This window comes from Struthio camelus, chromosome 7, assembly GCF_040807025.1.
Source record: "Struthio camelus isolate bStrCam1 chromosome 7, bStrCam1.hap1, whole genome shotgun sequence".
Lineage (NCBI taxonomy): Eukaryota > Metazoa > Chordata > Aves > Struthioniformes > Struthionidae > Struthio > Struthio camelus.
The window spans coordinates 4,685,847-4,700,114 of record NC_090948.1 but is presented as its reverse complement, the minus strand read 5'-3'; the positions used below and the strand labels follow the sequence as shown (position 1 = coordinate 4,700,114).

At 51.2% G+C, this 14,268-nt stretch overlaps 2 protein-coding genes across 6 annotated transcripts in view; one reads left to right on the top strand and one right to left on the bottom strand.

Annotated features, from left to right (window-relative positions):
- Positions 1-5,005: 5,005 nt before the first annotated feature.
- Positions 5,006-8,181, bottom strand: NKX1-2 (NK1 homeobox 2). Its single transcript, XM_068951490.1, has 3 exons — positions 7,998-8,181; positions 7,741-7,902; positions 5,006-6,949 (listed from the first exon to the last, which is right to left on the bottom strand). The coding sequence occupies exons 1-3, from the start codon at positions 8,179-8,181 to the stop codon at positions 6,345-6,347; spliced, it is 951 nt and encodes a 316-aa protein (XP_068807591.1). The 3' UTR covers positions 5,006-6,344.
- A 3,052-nt stretch (positions 8,182-11,233) lies between these two features.
- Positions 11,234-14,268, top strand: part of LHPP (phospholysine phosphohistidine inorganic pyrophosphate phosphatase) — a 115,752-nt gene continuing 112,717 nt past the window's right edge. For 3 of the 5 annotated variants that reach the window (XM_068951485.1, XM_068951489.1, XM_068951488.1), the window contains exon 1: positions 11,249-11,391. In XM_068951485.1, the coding sequence (XP_068807586.1) occupies positions 11,276-11,391 (116 nt within the window). In that variant the 5' untranslated portion in view covers positions 11,249-11,275. Of the gene's footprint in view, positions 11,392-14,268 lie in introns of all 5 variants that reach the window. The other 2 variants (XM_068951487.1, XM_068951486.1) reach the window with 1 other exon arrangement.

Below are 14,268 nucleotides of genomic sequence, written 5' to 3'. Positions count from 1 at the left end.
AAGCTTTTCTATTTCTTGAACTTGTTGTTAATCAAATGAAAGAGCCTTTCTATATACGTTTCTGGCGAGCATCACATTCCTTGGGCATCAAACTACCAAGAAGGTACAAACTGAAGGGGGTTCAAGAAAAGCAGCCTAACCTTCAGATGTACCAAGAAAGAATAAGAGCTGTGAATCTTCAGCTCACTAGCAACTAAATGGGAAGGCAACTTTGCAGACATCTGGAAGTTATTTACAACAATGAAAAGGAAAGGAACTATTTAGGACAGTATTTTAAGCAGTAAAGGAAAGGAATGAAGTAAAGGAGCGTGTAGGCTATTTCCTGATAGCGCAACTTGTTAAACAGTTGACTCGTAATAGAAGTCTTCTTAACTTGGAAAACTGAAATTAGACAAAAACACCAGAAAGTATACTGAAGGAAACTGTCCTGCACTGAATGAGGGACAGACTTTTGGTTTTATTTTTTTCCTCTAGTTCTGGCTTCTGACTCCAACAGCAGGGTACCTGCGATTCCAGCAGGAACGTGTTCCAAGAGTGAGATGCATGAGAGCAGAAATTGGCCAGGAGTTGGAGAATCCTAAAGACCCTGATAAGTAGCATTTCCTGTCACAAAAATCAAGGAATAAAATCGAATTAAAAAAAAAAAACAACAAAGAATCAAATAAAATTTAAAGAAAAATGGAGCAAGACTAAGCCATTTTTAATTCCAGGCTATCAAGTGTCTCACATGTGAGCTTGCTTCTTCCCTCTACAAATATATTTTGATTGCGATCCTGCAGACTTTCTGCTCCCTTACATCTCATTGACTTCACTCTTGGATTTTACCAAGACAGTGATTGCTGGAAAAGACAATTGCTTTACCTGCTCTCCAAACTCTCAAAATCCGACCCAGATGGCAGCTGTAGCTGTCATGAGGAACACCCCAAAAATGAACATAAATACTTCTAACCGTGCAATAGGAACGAATTTCTTGTCAATTTGGTTAACTTCAGGGCTGAGCACTACACATCTGGATACACTTTATCTCAGGAACTGGGAAACTCCTAAAAAATTCTACCATGGCACATTCTCGCGGGCCCCGCTGTTCAAGTGCTTGACGTTGCTGCAATAGAGCTTGCTAATCTTGCTAAATTGTGACCAATTATCTGCTTGAGGCTACCGTAGTCTGAAACTGAAGAAGTTACATAAGGCCTCATCCAAGTCAGACTTTAACTTGGCCTCATTGCAGTGAAAGATTAGCGAGCTAAACTATTGCGTCACCTACCACTTGTCATTACCTGGGGGTGGCATGCTGTTAGTTCCTGAACGTCGCCATTCAGAACTTTAAACTAGCCTTAGATTTTCTAAAATCCCAAATAATCCAGAAAATTAGGGACTTTCCTGACACTTCTTTATTTAGCCTGCAATATATTGCCTTCAGGAAAAATGATCTTTCTTTAAAATCCATTATTTTAAAACAGTTTTGTTTGGAATATTTGTTTTTAAATTCACACAAATTGAGGAATCAGAAATAAGGAAAGTGTGTTGAAAGTGAGATCTTCAGAAAGCAGGAAAATCTTGACCAAAATTAGCTACTCCTAAACTATGATATGACTCTTCCCTAGGAGGGGCAAATGAATTAGCAAAGCTTTTCATCCAGGCTGTGCTTTCTGCAGCTCATTTATCATTTCTTCAAACTAATGCTCTTCCATACCAATTTCAGTGAAATGCAGTATTTCTTGAATTCCCTCATACCTGTGAATTTCAGTGTAGTTTAGTGGAAGGGATTGAAGGATAAGGAAAAGCTGTCAGTCCAGTAGCTATTCCCAAACACTAAACCAGAGGTGTCAGCACAGGTATTGGATGTTGAGACATAATCATAAAACTCACCTAACCTGAGAGGGCAAGATTTCAACTTGGCTGACACTCATTTTGCTATGCCAGGTGCTTAAAGATCCACAGATACAAAACCTGACTGATCTTAGAAGGTTCCCGTTCCGCAAACTCTATGTATCTTTGTATATTCTCTCCTTTTTCTTTAAATAAATGGTTAAGGCTTCCTTCATTACACAATACCAGTAAAATAACCTTCGTGGTCAAAGCTGCCATAACAAATCAGCATGTGTAGAAAGGAGTAAAATCTTTTATTTGTTTTGAATTTGTACATAGATCTGGTATCTTTGAAAGTGTTGAGTATGTCAGAAGCTGCTCAGTGAGAAAGCATTAATCCTGAATACCACTGAAATCCCCCTGCAGTGTTATGACATGTCTAGGCCCTGTGGAATGCCACAGTTTTAATTACATTTGTCATGTGGCATCATACAGAACATAGAAAATTAGATAATCACCTTGAGAAAGAAATTAGCTTGGGAAGGGGAAAATCTAAGAGAAATTGAGTTTAATATTTGCATTACGCTAGTAAACAACTGCTACAGGCTGCGTGAATCAGGGCGGCCACGAAGCAGCTCCTGTGAGTAACACAACGAAGACGCCAACTAAGACGCTAAAACAAACCTGTAACATGCAGCTTGCAAATTAGTTGAATGCACCATTATCTTCCCAGAAAACTTTTACTGAGTACACTCTGTAAAAATAGGCCCCAGAATGTGAGTTTTCTATGGCAAGGAAGTGCTATAAAGATCTATTCAAGGTGACTTCAGTTGATATGGAGTCATAATGGAAAACAGAGAATTTGTTCAGTTCTAATGATGCAAGAACCCTATTATCAATTTTTCTTCAGGAGGATTTCACTCACCAAATATTTTGCTAGACGTCTAGTCTGCCAGCGAGTTGTAAAGCTGCTGAAAATCAGACTTTGATCTCATTTGAGACCAATATAAGAGACCAAAGCTGTACTGCTTAATCATTCCTCAATCACCTGACCGGTGAGTGGGCTGAGTGGGCTGATGAGGCATTTAATAGATCAGCTGTTATATTTTGTGAGGTCTTTGATAAACACACAGATATTTTGACTTTCATTGCTTTTCTGAGCATCCTATAGAATTGACAGGTTGCCAAAGATAGTATCCGTGGTGTTCTATGGACTAGAAATGAAGAGAATATAAGCAGAGCTGTACGTAGGCTTGCATGACCCAGAAGTTACCAGGAGTTCGGGCAGTCTAAAATCCCACTTGTTCATGCCCGCTCAAAGGACGGGTATAATCGGAATGAGGGAGGCTACTAACTCTCCTGCTTCTCTGGAACATTTTAACTTAAAGCTCTTTTAATTTCATTAAGAGGCAGTTTTTGCTATTTAGGAATGGGATCTACTTGTGATTCCCTTTAACATCTATATCCAGCTACGAGTAAAGTCAATTTTTGTCTCTGCTTGAAAATATTGCACAACTGTGTATTCAGAATTGGTGTATCTTGCCTTAGAGATAACGGATACTCAGTGGGGCATTTCCAAGAGTGCCACCAGCGTGAACAACGTGACCTGGACAACGCAGTGGCTGACAGCAACTGCCCTTTTCAGGAGTGAGGGTAGGAGCACAGCCATCACGGGCAGCGAGTCGCCACATCCACAGCTGACAAAGAGGTCACCTCCGGAGCGGCGGCCCCCGGACGGAGGCGGGAGAGGGTCTGTCCCAGCGCTGGGAACCATTCAGCCACAGCGGCTTGGGGGCAGCCCGTGATCAGTGCTGGAAAATCTGCAGTCTCATTGCTACGCATCGCTCTTCCCACCGTGTGCCAAGCAGGATAAGCAATAGCAAGGGGGAACCGTGATTGGTGTGGTCTCTGACAGTAACTGTAAAACTTTTTCACGAAGCCAGAGCTGTAGAAAGTGAGCGACGGAACTGAACGGTGGAAAAGGCTGGCAGTTCTTACATAAGAATCAAGTATTCAGACTGCCTGTAACGCTAACCTAGTTTTGCCAAAGACAAAATTGCTGGCAAACCACAAGCCCCGCAAGGTTTATGAACAGCAAAACTGAATCTCAAAGGAGGAAACAAGTTACACAATTTGTTTTATTTCAATTTGTAAGGTTTATAGGTTTTGCTATAATTTGTACTTCTTAAAGAAGAGAACTGATCATATGACAAATGACAGGGCACAAGGCTTCTCCCCGCCGAGATTTCACTGCAGTACAGGTGCCAACCTTTGCGCGCTGTGGGAATGTCAGAGTGACAGCCAAATAAAATCAAGTAAGAACTGCTTTTTTCACACATAATGATGACAATCACAACTAGGAGAGCACAAACAGGTCAAGGGGATTTAGGTCCGGTTACTCCTAACCTAAGGCAAGGAGATCGGACTAGACAACCTGCTACGGTTCCTTTCTCTTGAGGGCTTGAGCTCTTATTTGAATGGAGGCATCTGGAAAGGGACAGCAAGTTTGCTCATCAGCTTTGCATCCTGATGTCTCCGACAGCTGTAACTGCCGACTCAATAGCCAGAAAACAGGGCAGCTTTAGATGTATGCTGCGCTACTGAGATGACTCTAGCTTTCTTAAATCTAACATAACTCCGGTTAGGGTTAATAAAAGTTGTTTTAATTAACCTGCAAGTAAATATATTCCTACCGTAGTTATGATTTCCAAAATCATGTCCTGAGGCAAACCTGAGGTTTTCTTCATAGCTGTACAAATAGTTGAGAAGGCACTGATTACCTGCTCTTCAGTGTGGAAAGACTACCTCAGGGCCTGGCAAAGCGCAGGCAGCGAGGGTTGGCGAAACCCGGCCTTACAGGTTTCACCTCTCAGCTCTTTGGGAAGCCACCCGTCACGCAGGACACGACGGCAATTTGGGTTACAGAGGGGCGTCCTCTGAAAGACCTCTCCCAGTGTAGCTGGGGAGCCCCAGGGGCCACCGCGGGCACAGGAGCCCAACTGTGCGGCACCAGGGTGCCACCGGGGGCGCGGGGCTCCGCTCAGCAGCTCAGCACCAGAGCCGGCATGCTCGGCGTTCGCTGGCACCCGGGCAGGCGAGCGAGGCAGGACACTGCCCGGATCCACGGGCAGCGGGGACGCAGCCCCACGCAAACACTGCTTTGGCCAAGTACAACTAACAACAATTAAACACAGCAGAATTTAAAAAACCCTTTTATTTTGACAAACACAAGAAGAGAGAGAGAGGATTTACGAGCCAAGTTTTTTGGTTGGAGAGCCAACGTGTACTTTAAAGCATCATAAGACCGAGGGGATACAGTCTTGAACAGCATGTTGTAATAATTTGGGAAACTGCTTGAGACAGATTTTTTTTTTAAACCAATTACTTCCTGGCCGTTCAGGGATGGATAAGCCCCCAGCTAAAGTTCCTTTTCATTCTGATGCTTGTAACGATGAAGATGAAATGTGATTTTCCTTTCTAACAAATGCTCCAAAAAGAAAAAAAACCCACATATTTCTCTGTTATGGAAAATAGGTCTCTGCATGCTGGAAATTCTGCGTTTTACTTATTTGCTACCACAAATGCCCCATTTTTTAAAAAATGAATAATGCAGTAATTTTCTCTGATTTATGTTTTCTTTTCTGCCTCATTTGGCACTAATGCTATCTTATTACAAGAACAACTGTTCTCTGCAGAAAGAATGATCTCTAGATGAAGGGTTTCATCCAAAACCTTTAAGTCAATGGGAATGAATCAAAAGGTAGAGAGGCAATATATATTAGCAATAATTGAGTATTTTCCCAGTGACCGGACAGATCTTGTTCTTATTGCCTGGCGATCCAGAGCTGCAGTCCCCTACACCTTCTCAGGAGAAAATGCAAAACTCCCTTGCAAGTAGGGTGCCAGGTACGCGCTTGCGGTTTTCGGTTGCAGTACAGCAAAGCGGCAGTCGGAGATGATACACGACGTTGATGGCGCAGGGCGCGACCGAGTCCCAGGAGCCAAGGCAGCGGCCGGGGACGTCCTCACGGCGAGCGAGCGTCCCCGGACCCCGGCGAGACGGCGGCAGGGCCAGGCAGCGCTAACCAGGGTCACGGCTCCGGGCCTCCGGCCGGCGCCAGCCCACATGCTGGCCGGCCAAACGCACTGAGGAACGGTCCAAACCCAAACTTGGCCCAGGAGGGCGTTAGCGCCAGTCGTGCGAAGAGCGTCATTTTTTTCCATCTCCTGTAATTACGTATCAAACGTGCTAACGAACTCCAGGGGCTACGGTGCGGTTTTTTTCCATCGTTTTGCCCGCGCTGCCCGCACGTACCTTAAGCCTGCTGCTGCGAAGGCGAGAAAAAAAATCACCTCGCTCAGGCTTGAAACGGGCATGCAACCGTCGAGGGCGCCGGCGGCCGCCGCCCAGCGCTGCCCCGGCCCGGCCGTTAACGGCTGCCCTGACGGGGGGGGGGGGGGGAGGGGGGGCGCGCGGCCGTTAACGGCTGACCCTGAGGGCGGGGCGGGGCGCGGCCGTTAGCGGCGGCGGCGCCTCATAGGTGCGGCGCGTAGAAGGGGCTGAGGTACGCGGGGCCGAGGAAAGGGCTGAAGGGGCCGCCGGCGGCGCCGCCCAGCGCGAAGGGGGCGGCGGCCGGGAAGAGGACGTTGGCCGCGGCGTAGGAGGGGAAAGTCTGGAAGGGCAGGGCGGTAGGGCCCGGCGGGCTGGGGCTGCCCGCGGCGGCGGCGGCGGCGGGGGGCGCGGGCTGGGCCGCGCCGTCGGCGCCCGGGTGCTGCTTCTTCCACTTGGTGCGGCGGTTCTGGAACCAGATCTTCACCTGGGTCTCGGTGAGGCTGAGCGAGAGCGCCAGGTTGAGGCGCTCGCACACCGACAGGTAGCGCGTGGCGCGGAACTTGTTCTCCAGGGCCACCAGCTGCTCGTAGGTGAAGGCGGTGCGCGCCCGCCGCGGCTTGGCGCAGCTGGCCTCGGCCCGCCGCCGCTTGGCACCTCGCGGCGAGCCGGGTTCCTCCGGCCCCGGTGCCGGCGGTGCGGCCAAGTCGGGCAGGCGGGCGGCGGCGGGCTCGGCCCCCGGCCGTCGCGGACCGTCCTCGGCGCGCTGCGGCGCTGCCTCCGCGCCGCTCTCCGCCGGGCAGTGCGCATCTAGGGGAGATGGCGGCGCTCGTCAGAGGCGGCCCGCGCCCGCCGCCCCCTCACCGCCGCGCTGCTCGCCCCCGACCTTCCCGCCGCCCCAAACGCGGTAGAATAAGGGCAATCGTTAAAATAAAATAAAGAGGGGGGAGAGAAAGCGGGGCGGCGTGTTAAAGCCGCTCCGGGCTCCCTGCTATGCGAGCTCATTTGCGGCGGGGGGGGGGAGGAGGGAGGCGTCGATATGGATTTGTTACCAATTAAAAAAGAAGTTATTAAAGTCCCCTTCTGAAGCGAAATAAATCCCCTCCCCCTCCCCTTCTCCGTGCTAATGGAGTTTCAGGTTTGCGAGGGCCGGATCGATAGATGTCATCTATTAAAGGTAAGTTTTAATCGAACAATATTAGGATCAGGCCGGGGAAGGAGGTCTGAAGCGGGTACCTGCAAGCTGCGGGCAGGAGATAGGCGGGAGTCAGTAATAGGATATCGATCAGCGGGAGCTCAGGCATCCTCCGGCGGGGACGGGCCGAGCAATTACGCGGCCGCTGTCCCGGGTGCCGCTGAGCGCGGCCGGCGGGGGCGGCAGGTGTCTCCGCGGCCGCGGAGGGGATGGGGATGGGGTCGGGGTCGCCGTCCTCCGCGGGGAGCAGCGGCGGTGCCGCGCGTCCTAACGCGCTGCCAGGCGGAGAGCCGGACGGGCAACTTTTTTGGCCTGAGCGCCGCCGAGGTGTAAAGCAAGCTGCAGCCGCGCTGCCCGTGCCCGCCGCGCAGCGCCCGGCCCCGGGGCGGCCCCAACGCGCTCCTACCATGTGCCTCTAGTCTGCTCCGTGCGCTCCGCGGGCCGGCCGCCTCCCTGCCCGCTTCAACTCCTGCCAAAGTTTTCTCCTGCTCTGCGGAGCGAGAGATGCCGCCCCTGCTGCCGGCCGCCGGCTCGCTTCTCCTGGTGAATTTCTGCGGATCCAGGATGTCTAAGATGGAGAAGGAGATTTTATGATGGGTGGGGGCCGCCTTGGCCCCGCCGTGCGGGCATGCCAGCATTCCCCCCTCCGCGCTCCCGGGAGACCTGCTGGGCCCCGGCGTGGGCGGCGGAGGGCAGCGCCTGCCGCGGAGCCTCGGGGGCGCGTCCGAGCCGCACGCCCGGGCGCTGGCGCTGGCGGCGGCGGCGGCGGCGCGGAGTGCGGCGGCGGGAGGAGGGTCGGGCTGGGAGGGCGGAGGGGCCGGCGGCGGGGTGGGGGCAGCGCCGCCATTGGCACGCCGCCGCCCGCGCCCCCCCGCCGCCGCCCGCGCTGCTCCGCCGGCCGCCGCCGGGGCTGCCCCGCCGCCGCCGCGGGAGAGGGGGGAGCGCCGCCCCGCGCAGCGCCGCTCCGCCCCGCGCAGCCCCCGGCGGAGCCGCGCGTGTGGGAGCGGGCGCGAGGCGGGGAGCGCGCCGGCCGCCGCCGTGCCCTGCGCTCCCTGAGCGCGCCCTGCCAGTCGCCCTAATCCCGGGTGTAAAACCGCTGTTTGGTCCGCGGGGAGGAACGAGCATCTCTTTGCTCTCAGCAGGAGGTTTGGGGTCAGCCCTGGCTCAGCCTCTGGGCCAAAAGCTGGTCCTAACTCCCGCACTACGCCCACAGAGTTCGCAGCGTTCCCGTTGTGTTAGCAGAGAAAGTTAGGCACGCGTGAGCTGGGCGAGCACCAGAGCCCCGTTCAGCCTGACACCGCCTTGTCTGTTTATACGCATAACTCGTACGGAAGAAGCAGCGGCAGCCAGGCACCCCCGCCGTGCCCAGTCCCGTTAGCAAAAGCACTCTAGCCGTTACACATCAGTGCCTGTTAAAAACTTCCTACCAATGCCTCTCTGTGCTGCTGTGTCTTTTAAGGAGGATGCTTTCCCCTCTCCCTGGCATACCTATATTTTGTTGATGCCACACACCAGGATGAAGCGCAGGCAAAAGGGCTTTGCTGGCGGGGAGGTAACAGTCCCGCTGTGGGACTGTTACAGTGCCTGTCTGTGGGAATCTGGTCCTCAGCCCGTGCCGGCTCTCCGGGAAGAGCTGCAGCCCGCAGCCCTCCTCGTTCCGGAGCTACCTCAGCCTCAGCTCGCTGAAACGAAGGAGCCAGCTCGCTCGCAGAGGGACGCGATTACTGTTCACCGCGTGGAGGCAAAAAAAAGGCATCACTCGATGGGAAGAGTGTCTGCCACAGAATGGGAAGAAAGACGGCAGAATTTGGCCTCCTGTTTGTCACTGCAAAGGCATAGGTCTTAAGACAGTGGAAAAGCGGGAAGATGAGATGAAGATGTGCAGGGAGATGTGACTACAGTTAATTACTATTGTTAATTATGTGACGACAGCATGCAAGAGTCTTTTTGGCACTGCCACCTCTTGAATGGGGTACTGCAGAAATTCAGGAGAGAAGGCATCTCTGTCCCGAAGAGCTCACACACTGAAGCGATAGCCCGATAAAGCCTGGTTTTGTGAATGCACCCTTGCATGAAAAGGAACCTGGCTGCAAAGTGGAAAACACACCGCTGTGTTTAGTTAAGTATTATTTATGCACTTAAAGTTAATTGTGATGCAAGACGAGGAGAAGGAAGGCAAGAGGAACAGTTACAGTCTCTGGACAGCATACTTTAGCAGTGGGATCAAATAAAGAAAATGGATATGAGATCTTAATGTAGATCCTATTAATATTTTTTAACAAGGTTCTTCTTGTGGCACACTTCACTTTTTGTGATATTTCAAATTGCATAGAAAGAAATCATAATGTCATCATAGCTATTGTGATATGGTAAATAGGCTTATGGGCCACTTAGGCTTTAATTTAACTTTAAGAATGCTTGCAAGCCTTTGCAGCACCAGAGACTTATTTTTGGAAGAAAAAAAATAATTTGATATATGTGAGACTACAAATGCTTCTATTTCCATTATTGTGTCTGCAGGAGCTTAAGAAGTAAATTGTAATGTTGGGATTAATTTGTGAGCTAGCAGCCACCTTCAAATATAAGCAGTTTAACATGTGCATACACACTGACCTACAAACACGCGTGCACATAAAAATGCACACAGAAAAGCACACACTCACAGATTAGTTTTAGCGGTCTGTTTGAAGTTGGTCTGTTTCTCAGCTCAAGCATTAAAATTCAGCCTGAGTGCTGTCTTTAAATTGCTTTGATGCTAGGTGGGTTTCAACCCTGACCTGTCCTGATGGCAAGTGATGGCTGTAACAAGCTTTAGATCAATATTCATAGCGGGTGTCCTGGACTGATAACACTATCCAAGACAATGTTCACTATCAGGCTGGACAGCTGAGATATTGCGCCATTAGTGATGTTGTTTTAAATAACCCGATCCATTTCTGGGTCTATTTAATGAATTTCAGTTTAGATATTATCTGTAAGGAGAAGCCAAAGGCTATTCCAAAGGCAGTGATGCAAATCAGTGGTGCCGAGGCTCCTCTGCTTTTCTTAAAACAAAGTGGACTGTAATTCCACCACAGCTTTTTATATGCTCTGTGAATTGTGGCGTGTATTGATAGCGTTACCAACAGAAAGTATTAGCCCTTTATCGAGGAAGGAAACAATATTATCTGTAAAGCTGGAACACGCTTAATAAAATCTCATCTGTGACTGTAAAGCCGAGGGGATCAGTTCAATTCTTTATGTGACAAGCTAATTTTGGGGGGTTGTTTGTATGAAGCACGGGGCACACGTGAGATGATCCCATCTGGGTGGCGTTTGGACGAGCTCGGTCATGCCCCAAACAAGGCGGCCTCCGAAGGGCCGGCTCCTGCGCTAGCTCGGTTGCTGCAGGCCCGAGGAGGCGCCGGCCGCAGCCCCTCGCGGGCCCGCCAAGGCCTGCAGAGCCGCCTGCGAGACCCTTGGCCGCCCCGTAGCAGCGCCCCGCGGACCCAGCGCCTCTGCAGCGCAGGCGCCCTGGGCCTGGGGGGCTGCAAAGGGGGACACGCGAGGCTGGACAGCGCCTTGGAAATCTCAGGCCCCGGCTCAAAACCCAGGATGCTTTTGCCAAGAGGTGACTGAGGGTCAGCAGTACTCCCAGAAATGGGGGGGGGGGGGGGGGAAGTACCGCACACCGAAGGGTGTTGTCTTTTCTGCGGACGGCCTCCGACTCGAGGGCGAGGCGGGCGCGTTCCCGGGAGCGGAGCCCTTTCCCGGGAGCAGAGCGCGGGTGCCGGCGGGGCTGCGGCCGCCGCCGGCCGCGCCGCTCTGCGCGCTCGCGCCGCTCTGCGCTACCGACGGCCGCCGGCGCGCCCCCGCGGCGGACTCCGTTTCCCAGCGGCCCCCGCGGGCGGGGCGGACTCCGTTTCCCAGCGGCCCCCGCGGCCGGCCGGGAGGGCGCCGCCATGGCGGCCTGGGCGCGGGCGGTGCGGGCGCTGCTGCTGGACGTCAGCGGCGTGTTGTACGACAGCGGCGACGGCGGCGGGGTGCCCATCGCCGGCTCGGCCGAGGCCGTGCGCAAGTAAGTGTGCGGCGGCGGCGCTGCCGGAGGAGCGGGAAGGCGCCGGCCCCCTCGGGGGGCAGCCGGGGCCGCAGGGCGGGGGCGCCGGCGCGGCCGGCTGCGGGCCGGAGCCGGGGCCGGAGCCGTCGGGCCCGCCGCTGAGCGCCCCGCCGAGGCCGCTTCTGGTTTGTGCCTGCCGGGCGCTCGGGGGGCCGCTGCGAGCTGCGCGGCCCGGCGCCGCGAAGCTGCGCTCGCGTCGTCGTCGCTCTGGTTGCCCGGCGAGGTTGTGGAGTCTCCTTCGCGGGAGCTATTCAACACCCGCCTGGACGCGGTCCGGGGCGCTGTGCTGCAGGTGACCCTGCTTGAGCAGGGGGGGTTGGACCTGGTGATCGCCAGAGGTGCCTTCCAGCCTCAACCGTTCTGTCCTTCTGTGAATTATATTCAAAAATAAACTAGAGTCGGGGCGAACTGAAAGAAAAACAGACTTTGCACCCCTCCAGTTTGTAGTTTTAAAAGTTGAGTGCAGCAGGAAACCAAGCATGAACGTTTTGGTGTACCTTGAATTTTTCTTTCGTTTTTTTTAGCAATGAGGGAGTCCACTGGGTTAGCAGATCTGCTGTCCTGGGGATCATGGGAAAAGAAGTCTAGAGAAATGCGGGTAGATGATAGTTATTTTTGGATTTGCTTTAATCATCGCACAGGTAACGAGAGGGTGACCTCACAGAGGGTGAGGTCTAGTATGTTCTGCCGTTAATCAGTTTTTAAAAATTGCCTGCATTAGCAGTGTATTGCTGGAAATTGAATAAACTAACTGTCAAATTAGCTTCTACTTTTTGTTGAAAACTTACAACACAGCAAAAATCGAGAATGGAAAATTTAAATACTATGGGTAACGACTGCTAGAGTTGTAAGTGATTAAAAGCAAGGGGTTATAATGGAAAATTGCTCGCTTAACTCACATAGCCTCACAGGTGGAGAGCCTACAGTTTGCTCTTAGCTGGATAACCTGATACAGGTAACCCAAACTGAGTGTATGCTCCTAAACAGATTGTGATCTCGTTTAATTCCTATTTCTTGTTAATTGTATCTGGGTTCTAGCATGGGGGAACGTGAATCCATGATTTAAGCGTAGGTATGTTCTACGTAAACTGAATTTAGGTCTAATACAAGATAAGAGGCTGGCAAGCCTTGCCCATGTGCAGGAAGGCAGGTGCAGTAAAGGTGACAGCTGATGTCTGTGTTAACCCACTGGCGGTGTGTCTTGTATCATCCTTACAGAGACGCTGCCTGACGAGGGGACCAGGAGGGAGGCGCCTCAGGGCGTGAGGAGTCGCAGCAGGGCCTGTGTTCAGCCCTGCTTGCTGTTGGCTCCTGGCTGAGACGCTCGGCAGGGGTGCAGATGGCGTTAGGTTCCCTGGAAAAGTTGCATCCTTCTATCTCAGGCTGCTCGTTCTCGTGCTGGTGGCAAACGTTTCATCCTACTGCTGAGAAATACCAGGCTGAAGGCTCTCGCTCTCCAGACTTGGTTCGTCCCCAGAAACCCTGGCAGGGAGAGGGTGCACCTCTGGGTTAATCTGCATTTCTAGCAGGTTCTGCGTGAGGGAGAACAGGCTGCCCCTCTGAATAAACGGAGGAGGAGTAAGCTCTGCGTACCCAGGTGTCATGGGCACCTGGTTGCTACGCTTCGGAAGACTTCTCAATTAGTGCCTTGGGAGAGGCTCTTGTGGTGGGACTTCTATTTCAAATAAATCACTTTCTATTTATCCTTGGCCTGGCTCTTTTTGCTTAAAAACAAGTATTAACTAGTGCATCTGCCTCACTGGAGGAGATCAGTGGGCCACCAAAAGAAAATTTGGAGTATACAATATATTTCAATAACCCTTTGCAGAAAATCCATATCTGTTTAATGTGGCAAAGTACTACTGTGTGTAACTGACTTGAAATGTCTTCAATATTGAAACACTTAAATAGTGTTAAGTGTTGACCATTCGCTTGGTAGGTGGCTCTGAGGCTTGTGTCCTCCAGGACCAGCAAATACTGACACACTTGTGTTGAGAGCCTTATCAAGCAGAAGAATATGTGGGAGAAAATACTAAAATTGGTCAAATTAATCATATGAGATATGATTTAATTAGGTATGTGCCTAAAATGTTTGTAGAACTGAGATGGAAAAGACAGAACTAGAGAAGACCCAGATGCACCGGGAATATAAGAAAACTGTACTGCTTTACTGTTTTTTATTAATTAGATCTTTATTCCTGAAGATTCATTCCTAAGTTCTTCATTTCTTTAAATATGTGTAGCAAGCAAATAAAATTTAAGCTGATGAAGCCTTTATTCTCTTCTTCACAGATTTTTCCAGTGCTGTTAGAAAGCCGTATTTAAAGGAATGCTAAGTTTTGTTAAGGTTCTGTGCTGCCCCAGAGTGTTCCCCAAAGGTTGCTTTGGGAGCCTCTTTCTGAGGGCTTTCATAGCCCCGTTGTTCTGGATGATCGGTACAATCAGGCCGGAAGAGAGCCACACGTGGCAGAAAGACCCTCATGGGAACTCAGTGCTCTGAGTGAATTTAGTGATATTTGAGGCAAAAGTTGCTTAATTAAAGATGCAATATTAAAATACTGTGGCATGTGGGTTTTTCCATGTAATCTCGTATGATTTCTGCTTCCATTCCTAGATATTCTCTTTATGCAATATTTCAGTGCATTTTTTGTTCTCAGTACTTTTCTGTAGATCTGCTACAGGCTCAAGATTCAAGAGAGACCCTAAGAGAAAAGGATTATAGCAAAATAAATGCTTTTGTATTCTCTCAGTGTGTGTAGAGCTGCCTGTTTGCTGACTATAAGGAGGTAGGCACAGCCAGGTGCCACCTCCGGCAGGATTAAACCTTCTTGATTTATG

Excerpts from the sequence above, each read along its gene's own strand:
- NKX1-2 (XM_068951490.1), bottom strand. The coding sequence starts at position 8,181 with ATGGCGGCGCTGCCCCCACCCCGCCGCCGGCCCCTCCGCCCTCCCAGC. Across the intron at positions 7,903-7,997 it reads CCCACGCCGGGGCCCAGCAG|ACATCCTGGATCCGCAGAAA; the intron begins GTCTCCCGGGAG and ends TCTCCATCTTAG. Across the intron at positions 6,950-7,740 it reads GAGCAGACTAGAGGCACATG|ATGCGCACTGCCCGGCGGAG; the intron begins GTAGGAGCGCGT and ends CATCTCCCCTAG.